Source organism: Aegilops tauschii, chromosome 6, assembly GCF_002575655.3.
Source record: "Aegilops tauschii subsp. strangulata cultivar AL8/78 chromosome 6, Aet v6.0, whole genome shotgun sequence".
Lineage (NCBI taxonomy): Eukaryota > Viridiplantae > Streptophyta > Magnoliopsida > Poales > Poaceae > Aegilops > Aegilops tauschii.
Window position 1 is genome coordinate 385,347,186 of NC_053040.3, and position 11,339 is coordinate 385,358,524.

Here is an 11,339-nt window from a genome sequence, read left to right on the forward strand (position 1 = left end):
CGGTTTTTTCTTGAAAAAAAAGTTCGTCAGAACCTATCAACATTGTATCTAGTTTTGAAGATCTCGATGCGAGGAATCCAATGGTGAAAACGGTTCAAGATTTGGACGCACGGTTTAAGAGATAAAACGTTTTGAATAAACTGATTAAAAAAGGAAAACCTTTCAGGTTGGGACAAGTGGCGCGCTGCATGTGCGCCACTTGTCGCGATCTGGGAGAGTGGAGTGTTCTTTGCACTCCTTAATTAGCGATTTCGTCTAGAGTATCAATTTTAATTTTTGTGTCGAAAGGATACGGGAAAGTGCAACTCTAGGCCCGTCGAAAAAAATTAGAACAAAATCAGCCCATAATAATCCGTGAAAAGCAAGAGTCCGGCTAAGATGCGGTCGATCGTGCAAACCTAGGCAGCCCACGCACGCCCAGGCCTACCTCTCGCGTGCCCCCTTTTATTGGCCCCGTCCCCTTGACCAAACTTGAAAGCTCTGTTCCGGTCTCCCGTCTCGCCTAGCCTCCTCCTGCCCTCCGCTCGCCTAGGGTTCGCTCGCGATGGACCAGGGCGACGTCGCCGTGGCCGTGCCCCCCGCCGCCCCCTCCTCCTCCTGCGCCGGCGCCGGCTGCAAGAAGGGCAAGCGCTTCGAGATCAAAAAGTGGAACGCCGTCGCGCTCTGGGCCTGGGGTAAGCTATTGTCGCTCGCTCGCTCGCTCTGGGCCTGGGGTAACCTATTCTCGCTCAATCGATCGCGTTCTGCTCTTTCCTTCGCTTGATTTTCGCCTGACCTGATGCGATTCTGATCTCGTCCTTCCGTATTTTGCGCGCAGACATCGTGGTCGACAACTGCGCCATCTGCCGGAACCACATCATGGACCTCTGTGAGCACGCGTCGCGTTTCGCCGCGTCGCTTCGATTTTGTTTCGACGATTCTAGGGTTTTCCGTGTGAAATCTAACCTGTGACGTTTATGTGTGTATGCAGGCATCGAGTGCCAGGCGAACCAGGCCAGCGCCACCAGCGAGGAGTGCACCGTCGCTTGGGGTATGATACAGATCTTCATACCTTGCTTCCCCTGTTTCCTGCTGTATAATGTTGCAATTCCCCTACTATTGTATAATCTTGCAATTGCCGTAGTTGTCATTGTTAATGTAAGGGTTATTAGAGTATTAATAGCTGCTCAATCTGGTATTGGTCATGCTGTGAATATTTCTGTGTTTTTAGAACTCTTAACAAGTTTCTTAGTCTGTCGTGGCTTTGTTAGGGGTTTCATCGATTGAACTATTGGAGAATTTTGTATGCCATTTGCTGATGCCTCACGATAGTTTTTTGGTTGTGGCTCTGTTACAATGTAATATATATTTTGGTTGGTTCGTTTTGCTGTGCTACTAATTATTTGCTCAATATTGCTTGTCTGATGTGAGCCATGTTAAGTTATATACTACAACCTATATGGCATTGGGAGTTCTTGGATTCACGTGGTTTCCGTGCAAGGGGATTTACTTATTTGGCACTGTCACATGAAGCTGGGTATGTGTTATGTACATGTAATAATGGTTCCCCTTATCTGACTGACAGTGACTTGAATTTAGTTGGACGTGGATAATGAAATTTTTTCATTTGTTCTTCACTTCTTTGTAGGCTGAAATCAATTTAGGAAAGTGACACAATATTCAGTTTAATCTATGTTCGTATCTGCACTTAGTTCTCCCTCCATTTGCAAATATAAGTCCCAATAGTTTCTATGATCTTCCAGCATATAGTGTAAGGCATTTCTTGTATTCAGGTATAGCATCTGTTGATTGCGAAAGGAAGGTACTACTGTGCACTTAACAAGATAGGCAAATATGACTTCCCTTGCAGTTAACCATTTATAATTGTTCACATCTAGCCGTTAACTGTGTGTTTTGCCACCGACTTGCGCTGTTCTGACCAAAGCACACACTTATGTGCAATTATGCACACATTAGGATTTAGGCTTTTTGCTATCGCACTCCTAGGCACGCCTTTAACCATGGTTACGCCTTGAAGTAATAACATGGCATTTGGTTTGAACTTGAAAGGACTAGAGGTTAGAATGTGGATCAATGGCTTGGACTTCAGTCTCCATATTTTTAATTGCCAGTTTTTTTTTTTGTGAAGCACCTACCAATTACCACAGAGTAAACAATGTCAAAACCTGAGTCAGGTGTTATAGGAAATTGATCTGAAGTGATTTCTTGTCATCATGTTTAGGACTTCAATTGCGTATCAAGGGATCTGTATTTAGATCAGAAGCTGTCATTTCAAGAATATTGCATATGATGATATCATTGTTTGATAAATAGTTTCTTGATCTTTCATGTGTGGACTGTTTGTTTCTGTTCTATAATACCAAAGTCTGCATTTTCACTACATCAGCTTCTTACTCATTTAGACAAACATTATGTGCAATTATCCCTGGTAGTGAATTTTCTCCCCTGGAAGATTATCATAGTCGCTATTTTCTAGTGATTCCTTGGACACTGCATTGTTGTTTACATTTCATTTTGCAGAGGATTGCACCTGACTATGTGGTTTAAGGGCTTGCTATTAACCGAGTTAAGTTAATGGCCTGTTTGTATTTTCTCAGGAGTTTGCAACCATGCATTCCACTTCCACTGCATCAGCCGTTGGCTCAAGACCCGTCAAGTGTGCCCTCTAGGTTTGTTTCCCTATCGATTTTCCCCAGCATCACTGTTGCTTGCTACTTTTCACTATCCTGAAATTCTATTTTGCATTGCAGACAACAGCGAGTGGGAGTTCCAGAAGTATGGTCACTAAGACAGTCATGGCCGGGGGGCGAAGTTATTTCATGGTTATCGTACTTTAGTGCTATTAGTGGTAACTCCTGGTTAAGAATAGTGGATGGGTGGTTGATGTTCCTTGAGCTTGGATTTTTGTTAAACCACATGTATCCTTGTCGACTACTGTTCAGCAAATCGTCCCTGAGAGCTACTGATGGATCTCTCTGTTTTTCTGGAATTTAAGTGTGAATTTGGTGGGTCTCAGTTTGTGTCTGCATGTGAAATTTTACTACCTTCGATGTCGTGCTTCTATTTCATAATTTTCAGTGACATTTGGCTTTTCTTCTGATAATTCGTCTCGGCTTATAGAATAAATTGTTTGAAATTGCCACAATCTTTCTTTATAGAGGGAGTGCAACGTAGAAGCAGTCTCTTAAAATGGCACGCTAGTTGCCATACCGGTCAAAAATTATGGAGGTAATATCATCCGGGATCAGAACTAGCTCCAAAAACGACTTCGTATGATGAAGCTCTAGACCCAACTGCTCGGAGGGAAGTTTCAAACTTCTTCCTTACTCACTCCGTCCTTTAAAAAGTGTACTTCCAACTTTGTTGGAGGGTCAATTTATCTTAAAGTTGTGACTATGAAAAAATATGTCAATGCTTGTGAAATCAAATAGATATATGACGAAAATATATTTTATCATGAATCTAATCTTACAAATTTGATGGCATAGATGTTGGTCTATTATTGTATAAATACGGTCAAACATAAAAAAATTTGACTTTCCAACAAAGTTGGAAGTACACTCTTTTAAAGATGGAGAGAGTATGCCACAAGCAGGTTTTGAAGCTTTCTCTTCGCCAGTACACGACACCGTTGTATTAATGACGCGGCCACTCCTTTAAATTCTCGTGGCGGTTTGACGGGTGGCTGCCGCACTGCATCATCTTCAAATTCTCGTAACTGTTCGTGCCTATATAAGCCTTGCAGCGAGGCGTCCCCATCATCAAAACCCTAGCCACATTGTCCTGGGCACGGCGCACTGGCGGTGCAAACTCTGCTCTCGGCACACTAGCCATGACAGTCAATGGATCCTCCTTTGGTGGCACGCATGGCAGTGGCGGCTCCCGTGATGGCGGTCACGGGGGACCTGCCGCTTCCCACGGCACCGTAGGCTCCAGCACCCGCAAGGGCTTCAGCTCCGGAATACGCAAAGCTTTTGTACCTTTTCATTGATAGAAGAGTTAGGATGAGTACAAGGGAGGGTACATCACACAATACGAATGCTAGATGGCATGAGCATGGTTCTCGAAGCAGAGAAACATGAGATGCACTACCCAAATAGAGGATACAACACAACTGAGCTCACCTTGCCGGGACTCCACCATGGAGGCGAAGAGATGAGACACAGGGTACCAGACCTCCCCACGAACATCACGAGCCACCTTCTTCATGCAGCCAAGACTCCAGATCCGACTCAATTAACGTACGCCCCACCATAAGTGCAGAGAGTCGGCGAGTGGGTTGCAGGACCAGGCTGAGCCAGAAGCAGAAGCAAGAAGGAAGCACCAGCGAAGTCATACATTTCGCCCAGATGCCCACGCCAACAGAAGCACCCAAACCACATCCAACATCTCCAAATCCAACACCGGGGACTCCACGAGCAATCAAGACAGTGCCTCAAAGAAAGGGAACGACGGCGTGACGCCATCGCTGTCCGATCCGGTGGATTGAATCTAGGGTTTCCCCCGATGCTCAAAAAGGGGCATGGACAAAGGCCATGGCAGCATTTCCAAGAAGGGAAGGACACCGTGGGTGTCGCCGCTGCCAGCATCGGCAAGCCGAGCAGGGATTTTTCTCTAGTCTCTGTCTGAGCAATCCTAAAGATGTCGAATCAGGATTCAGAGACGAGGAAGTCAGATCGCTGGTTGGAACCGCCATCGCAGGAAGAGGAGTTGTGTCGGCGCCGAAGAAGAAGGTAGCAGCGGATGCCACTGGACATGTGAGCTCTCAATCTGGCGGGAGAAGGACGAGGCATGTGAAGGATGGGGTTGGAGAGACGGTAGAGCCGAGAGAGCCGATGTAGGGGATGAGATGATGATTGACGATGCCGATGAGCCAACGTCTGGAGGGGAACACAGATCCGGAGCCGCCAGGAAGCTGGAAGAGAATGTAGCTTCCAAAGAACACAGCCAGGAACCACACGTACAAAGATGTCGGTGGGCCATGGATGCTGGAGAAGACGCAGATTCGGGGCCGACGGGGCCGAAGGCGCACTGGCAAGGGGATTGCCGCGAAAACTCGCTTGCTCGTTGACAGCCAGGCCGGCGCACCACCAGAGGTAGCTGCTGCCATAAACCAAACCGCCAGGACCTCACCATGGTCGCCACCTTGGGGCCATCACCGCTGCTTGATGAAGGGGCGGCAACATCGTCTACGACTCGAGCCCCCCGTCACCTTCCTTGGAGCTAGCACGACTGCGTCAGTGGGAACTCCAGTGGCGGCGAATCGAGGGGAGGACGATAGGGTGCCTCCTGACAGCGGCATCTTTCTCCCCTGAGCCGCCCTTGGGCGCGATGCGTGGTCGGGGACATGGGAGGAGGGAGGCGAAGGGAGCTTGGGGAGTATGAATGATGCGTTTGTCGAATACGTGTTTGCCCCCAGTCTGGGTAGCCTGCAAATCATTACGGAGCGTGCTTCATATGACGGACGTCGATTCAAATTATGTCGATTGTGCTAGAGTTGCTCTAACATGTAATTGTTCATTAGTTGTTGTAGTAGGACTAGGCGAAACACCTGTTCAACAACCATGGTTAATGCTATAGACACTGAGCAAGTAATAACAAGTGGAATGTTGTGTTTGTGTGCTCGAGCTCCATGTAGCCTTTTTCTAAAAAAATTAAAAAATCACATTTTAGTGTTTCAAAAAATTCTATATAGTACATGTGTGTAAAATTTCACGAGAAACATCAACACTCGAGCTACACAGGGTGAAAATTATTGATTTGTCATTTTTGCGTAGCTCGCTTGTTAATGTATTTAATCATGTAATATGCATCCATATGACAATGTGAAAAAAAATCAGATTTTTTCAAAACTTTGGAATATGAATTTTGATTATTTTGCGAAAAAGATCGCACTCACTGGCGCCGAGCATTAAAAGGCATTCCTGGTGTTAATAGCCTTTGCAACTTTACAACAACCAACCAGATCATTTTTGTGCCATCTAAACAGAAGGGTTATAACTGTTCATTATTTGTTGTAGTGTATGTAACTAGTAGGACTAGGCAAAACACACCTGTTCAACGAGCACAGTTAATTGCTCTAGACACCGAGCAAGTAATAACAAGTGAAAATAGCCTTTGCAACTTTACAACAATCAATCAGACCATTTTTGTATCTCGATACTCAAAACGCTACTGCTATTCCCATTTACCCCTCTCACCAAATTTGAATAAACCAATTGATACACAAATTCTTAGCGTCATAGTGTTCCTTTTTCTCTTTCAAAAGCTGTAGTTCACTCACGTTGCAACTGTAGTCCTCTTCCCGATGGTGTATGGGTTGGTCTCTAGAAGATTTTCCAGGGATTTTGCCTTCCTGCTTCTCCCTCGTCCAGCCTCCTTCAGCAACTCGGCAAGCCTCCGCTTCTCGTCGTCGACGTCTGGGTTCGCCGTACCTAGTTTCTCTTCGCGCATTTCGACAACGTATTCCAAGATCTCAATGGCCTCATCCAGTCTGGCAACACAAAAGAACAGAAATATTATCAACTGGACATATTCTGAGAGGGAGATGCAGTTTTCAATCTCTTAATCTCAGATTTGCTTTCAGAAGTAGCTGAGATAGCATGTTGCTTCAGAAACCTGATCTGGCCAGCTAGACCAGAGTACAACTGGCTACTCTTAGTTCAGAACTAGCATCATGATTAGGAAGAATATTACAGAAAAGCTGGCAGACACACAGGTCTAACAAAGCAGCATGAAGTTATCACACGGACAGAAAGATGCAAATGGAGAAGGTAAAGCAAGAGGATAAGCATTGTGATCTTTCTTTTACTCAACAGCCAACGACAAGCAACTAAAGATGGTTTTATTATGGTCCTACTTCAATTAAGTAGGCCCAACTTTATCGCAATCCGCATCTGCCCAATTCAATTTGGGCTGCATAAAGCTGCATAAAGAGACTAATCATGTGCCAAGCTGGAAGATGCTAAACAACAACAAAGGCTCGACAGTTGCCATTTATAGGAGCACTTTATGGCTTTACTCATATCCTGTACTATATCCAGGACATCTGAGGGCTAACATGGAACAGGTAATTAGTGGCCTAGTTGAGACTTGAGAGCACCCAAATGGATCCATAAATCATGGATAATAAGAAAGGCGAGGTGCGCATGGAAGCATTTCACTTTTATAAAATTTCACACGTAGGTTATGCAGGGCTTAGAAGGATGACAATAATGAGAAGTCAAACAAACATATTAGCAAGATTGAAATTAACAGTTAAATGGTCAAAGAAACATGTATGGTCTATTTTGCATTATAGAAGAAACAACTTGACAAGGAAATCACTACGGAGCTTACCTTCCCATTGCATCATAAGTTCCAGCAAGATTGCTGTATACTCCTAGAGTATCTGCATGATATGGCCCGTATTCTTGCTCCAGAACGGTTCTAGCTTCCTCGAAGAGTTCTGCAGCTTCATTTATGGAGTATCTTTGAACACACGCCAGCCCCATCTGGTTCAGGGCAATACCGAAGAAGGCGGACTTTTTCTCACCACATGTGCGGAGCTTTGTAATCGCACTCTTGAAGGAGTCATATGCATCGCCATAATTACCAGAGATGTAGTGCAAGACACCAATCTGAGCTTCAATTCCAGCAATCGTGCTCTGTTGGCCAGCAGAATTATTGTACATCTTCAAGGCCTTCTGGAGTAACTTCAGTGCTTGGTCATGCTCATTCATGGTCTCATATATGGCTGAAACATCAGTTAAACCAGTGGCAATTTCTTCAAGAGATGTGCCTGGAATAGGTTTCTGATAAATTTTGAGAGCATTCTCACAGTATGATTTTGATTCCCTCAGCTTCCCTGTTTTGTTGTATAGATCAGCAAGCCGCAGGAAAACAGAAGCCACGGTGGCATGATTCTCCCCTTTGCTAGTCTTGAATACTGTAAGAGCTTTCTGGTAAGCACATACAGCCTCATCATATCGACCCAATGAGAGATAAATGTCACCAATGCTGCAATCCACTGAGGCCACCTCAGTCTCCTGGCCATTGGCGACCATGGCCATGCTCGCCATCACTAGATGTTCTAACGCAGCTTCATGGTCACCCTTTGTGTCACAAATAAGACCCATTAGCCTCCTATCAGCCGTTTCTTCAAGTGATGCTGGCTGGCCATTATCCCTGTGAATGTCAAGAGCCATCTGGCACAATTTTTGTGCTTCATCTAATTGTAGTGCCTGCACATGAGCCTCAGCCAAGTACCGGCAAGTCTCTCCAACCCTTGGATCCTGCTCCCCCAATGTCTGCTTCTGGATATCAAGCCCTTTGGCATACCATTGCAGTGAGAGGGCAATCTGACCTAGCATCCCATAGGTGTCACCCAATTGCATGCAACCAGAAAACTTGGCAAGAGCGTGCTCCTGACCTTCCTCGGTCACAGGAATCTCGAGGGATCGTTGTAGCACAGGTACAGCCTCTTCGTACTTTCCCATATTGCAGTGGATTGCAGCCACAACATGCAAACTCATGACCAAGTTCAAGCTTGGCTTTCCACCTGCACATTTCTCAAATGATTTGGTGGCACGGAGAGCATATTTCAGCGCTCGCCGCGGATTATCAGAGGCAATCAAGTCTCTTGCATGCTTAAGAAGAAATGGACCAAGGTCTGGGTTATCAAGACCAGCATCTTCTGTTCCATTCTGTGATTTGGCACTAGCTTTCCGGCGACGGCCAACTCGGCTTCCGGGCTTGCTGACCTCACTCTCGGCTTCCTCGGGGGATGCCTTGCCATTGGGGCCAACAGAAGCATCAGATTCAAGCTGTGATTTTGTAGCCTTCTTCTTGGATGAATTAGAAGACTGAGGCCTGACAGGGGTCCCATTCCCAGCAGTAGGTACCGCATTGGTAACACTTCCACTCCCCTTCTCCTTCTCCTTCTCCTCCTCCTCCTCAATGACCTTCATGGCCTCCATCTCCCCAGCAACAAGGTGGCGAAGCTCCGAGTCAATCCTTGATTCCTCCCCATCCGACCCGAAGCTCTCGCGTGATGGGGATCCACCACCCTCACTTGAGCTCTCCATCTCACACACGTTGTTGTAGAGTTGCTCAATCGAGGGCTCCCCGGCACCAGAATTCTCAACGTGCATCTCAAGTGTCTCACTCTGCATGCTTGGCGCCATGGTCGGGGCCGTCAAATTCTCCTTGTTTTGAGAGGAACCCACCTCATGCTGAATCTCCTCTGTAACAACTCCATCCACTATGATTCCTGGCATCTTTGGGGACAATCAGGCGAAAGATTCTTCTCACTCTTTGCTCAGAAGAACAGAGCCGGATGAAATTGAAGAGCTCTCCACAATACCTTGAAAAAAACAGAATACAATCAATTAAGGCAAAGCAAGATGTAATTGATGCAAAATCAAAATCATCACGGATCAATTATGAGACTCCAATTTCGGCTGACTCGGAAGCTGTTAATAAATGCCGGATTAACTGACTGAGTTAACTGCGGGGAGGGCCGGAGGGGCGGATCTAGAAAATTTGCGGATGCTGGTTTGGGTTTTGGGAATCGCCGGATGGCCACGAGCTCATACCTCAAAAACGAACGCCCGAGATCGCTGACGGGGTGGAGACGGCAGGGACGCGACGTCGCAATGAGGCGCGGCGACGGCAGCGACGGCGGAGAGGCTGCGGGGGTGTGAGGCGTCGGCGGTGGCGCGGAGCTACCGCGCGGCGGCAGCTCTAGGGAGGGGAGCAGCGGTGGTGGAGTACAGGAGAGATTTTAGAGCTGCATTGGGTGGGATTGGAGCTTGGGTAGGTCAGAGCACCATGAAATAGGTGGGGAGGAAGAGGAAAGGCACGGGATGGTGGAGAGCAAATGTCGCTCTGGGGAAGAGGAGATGGATTTTGACCGGGAAGGGGGAGAGTAAAGATTTTATTTACAAAGCAGCCATTGTGATGAGGTCCATGGAGAGGATAATAGTTGATCTTGTACTTCCGTTCTACTCGCTCCGTTTCAAAATAGATGAGCCAACTTTGTATTAAAGTTAGTACAAAGTTGAGTCATCTATTTTGAAACGGAGGGAGTAGTTGCAAAATCTGGAAGAAGAAAAATAGAGTGCGTAATTTATTTTAATCACATTGTCTGGATTTATAGATTTCAAGAAATGTGAAGCCATGCATTACGACATGATCTCCATACCATTCGACTAATGCCCGCAACGCGGGAAAGAAAACAACTACTCTCGCGGCATTGCATTACACAAGTATTTCGCACCCACTAGAACCCATAGATGGGCATGTTCCTTTATCCTCCTGACAATTAAATGGCAAATATTTTGCCTTGTTAAAAAAAAAAACATTCGATGCGCCATGCGGCTTGTAGCACAGGGCGATCGCACAATGACTGGATTTATAGATTTCAAGAAATGTGGAGCTATGCATTACGACACGATCTCCATACCATTGGGCGTCGTGCGGCTCGTAGCACAGGGTGATCGCAAATTCTAGGATGACATGTTCATATCTGAGGCGTCTTGCGGGTCATGTGCACATATTGTAGTAATTACCTATGGATTTTACATTGGCATTCATAATCTCTTTATGTATATATGTTCATTTTGTTATGCGTAGATAGAATAAGATATGCGTCGAGAATTCAATTGGACGGATAGGTATTCTCTCGGGTTGAACCTGTCACCATTTTTAGGATCTGTCTTAAGCAACTTGTCTGATCGAATGCAACAATTAATGCAGATGACAGGGTCCTCCGCTTTCAAAAATGAAGTTGTTTTAGTGAAACCATTGTCGTTGGCTTTTCTGAGGGCATTTTGAACAAAACAATCGCGATGAACAGATTCGACAAGTGTTTGTCATTGTCGAAGCTCCATGCCACTAGTTAAAACTTGTAAAATAAGGTTTATGGGTTAATCTGGGTTGCGTTCTACTATTATGATGTGTCATTTTTCTCTGAAGAATTATGATGTGTCACCATTCTTCTCTTTATTGTCGCCTTGAGTCTAGCTAGTGACCATTGCAACCTCTGACAAGCTCCTTCGTTGTCGCGTCATAACATTTCTCGTTAGATTAGACGCCCCATCAACCGATGAAAATATCCGTGGACAAGATATCCATCATATTATAAGTTTAACCGTCGTTTTCAGCGTGATTAAAAGAAGACAGGAACCAGAGCTACAAGCAAATGGCAAGAATCTGCTGATCACCTCCGCTACTTATTTTTCTCCCTTTCCTATCTTCGAAAAGAGCCGCGAACGTGTCTAGTAGTATCACTTAAAGGAATATAATTAATATGTGCACAGTTTTTAAATGTCTTTTGAGAAACATTTCCTTTTTGAATT

At 45.6% G+C, this 11,339-nt stretch overlaps 2 protein-coding genes across 3 annotated transcripts; one reads left to right on the top strand and one right to left on the bottom strand.

Moving 5' to 3' along the window:
• Positions 1 to 382: 382 nt before the first annotated feature.
• Positions 383 to 3,015, top strand: LOC109777151 (uncharacterized). Of its 2 annotated transcripts, none has more exons than XM_020335801.4 (5): positions 383 to 674; positions 818 to 868; positions 971 to 1,030; positions 2,598 to 2,669; positions 2,751 to 3,015. In XM_020335801.4, exons 1-5 carry the CDS (start codon positions 545 to 547, stop codon positions 2,786 to 2,788), a joined length of 351 nt encoding a protein of 116 aa, XP_020191390.1. In that variant the 5' UTR covers positions 383 to 544; the 3' UTR covers positions 2,789 to 3,015. The 2 variants fall into 2 exon arrangements, with proteins under 2 accessions (XP_020191390.1, XP_073358057.1); XM_073501956.1 differs by having other exon boundaries at positions 455 to 713.
• A 2,954-nt stretch (positions 3,016 to 5,969) lies between these two features.
• On the bottom strand, positions 5,970 to 9,909 carry LOC109777150 (protein KINESIN LIGHT CHAIN-RELATED 2). The gene is made up of 3 exons (XM_020335800.4): positions 9,576 to 9,909; positions 7,339 to 9,343; positions 5,970 to 6,493 (listed from the first exon to the last, which is right to left on the bottom strand). The coding sequence occupies exons 2-3, from the start codon at positions 9,255 to 9,257 to the stop codon at positions 6,280 to 6,282; spliced, it is 2,133 nt and encodes a 710-aa protein (XP_020191389.1). The 5' UTR covers positions 9,258 to 9,343; positions 9,576 to 9,909; the 3' UTR covers positions 5,970 to 6,279.
• Positions 9,910 to 11,339: the final 1,430 nt, after the last annotated feature.

Excerpts from the sequence above, each read along its gene's own strand:
- LOC109777151 (XM_073501956.1), top strand. The coding sequence starts at position 545 with ATGGACCAGGGCGACGTCGCCGTGGCCGTGCCCCCCGCCGCCCCCTCC. Across the intron at positions 869-970 it reads GAACCACATCATGGACCTCT|GCATCGAGTGCCAGGCGAAC; the intron begins GTGAGCACGCGT and ends GTGTGTATGCAG. Across the intron at positions 1,031-2,597 it reads GGAGTGCACCGTCGCTTGGG|GAGTTTGCAACCATGCATTC; the intron begins GTATGATACAGA and ends GTATTTTCTCAG.
- LOC109777150 (XM_020335800.4), bottom strand. The coding sequence starts at position 9,257 with ATGCCAGGAATCATAGTGGATGGAGTTGTTACAGAGGAGATTCAGCAT. Across the intron at positions 6,494-7,338 it reads ACTTATGATGCAATGGGAAG|ACTGGATGAGGCCATTGAGA; the intron begins GTAAGCTCCGTA and ends TTGTGTTGCCAG.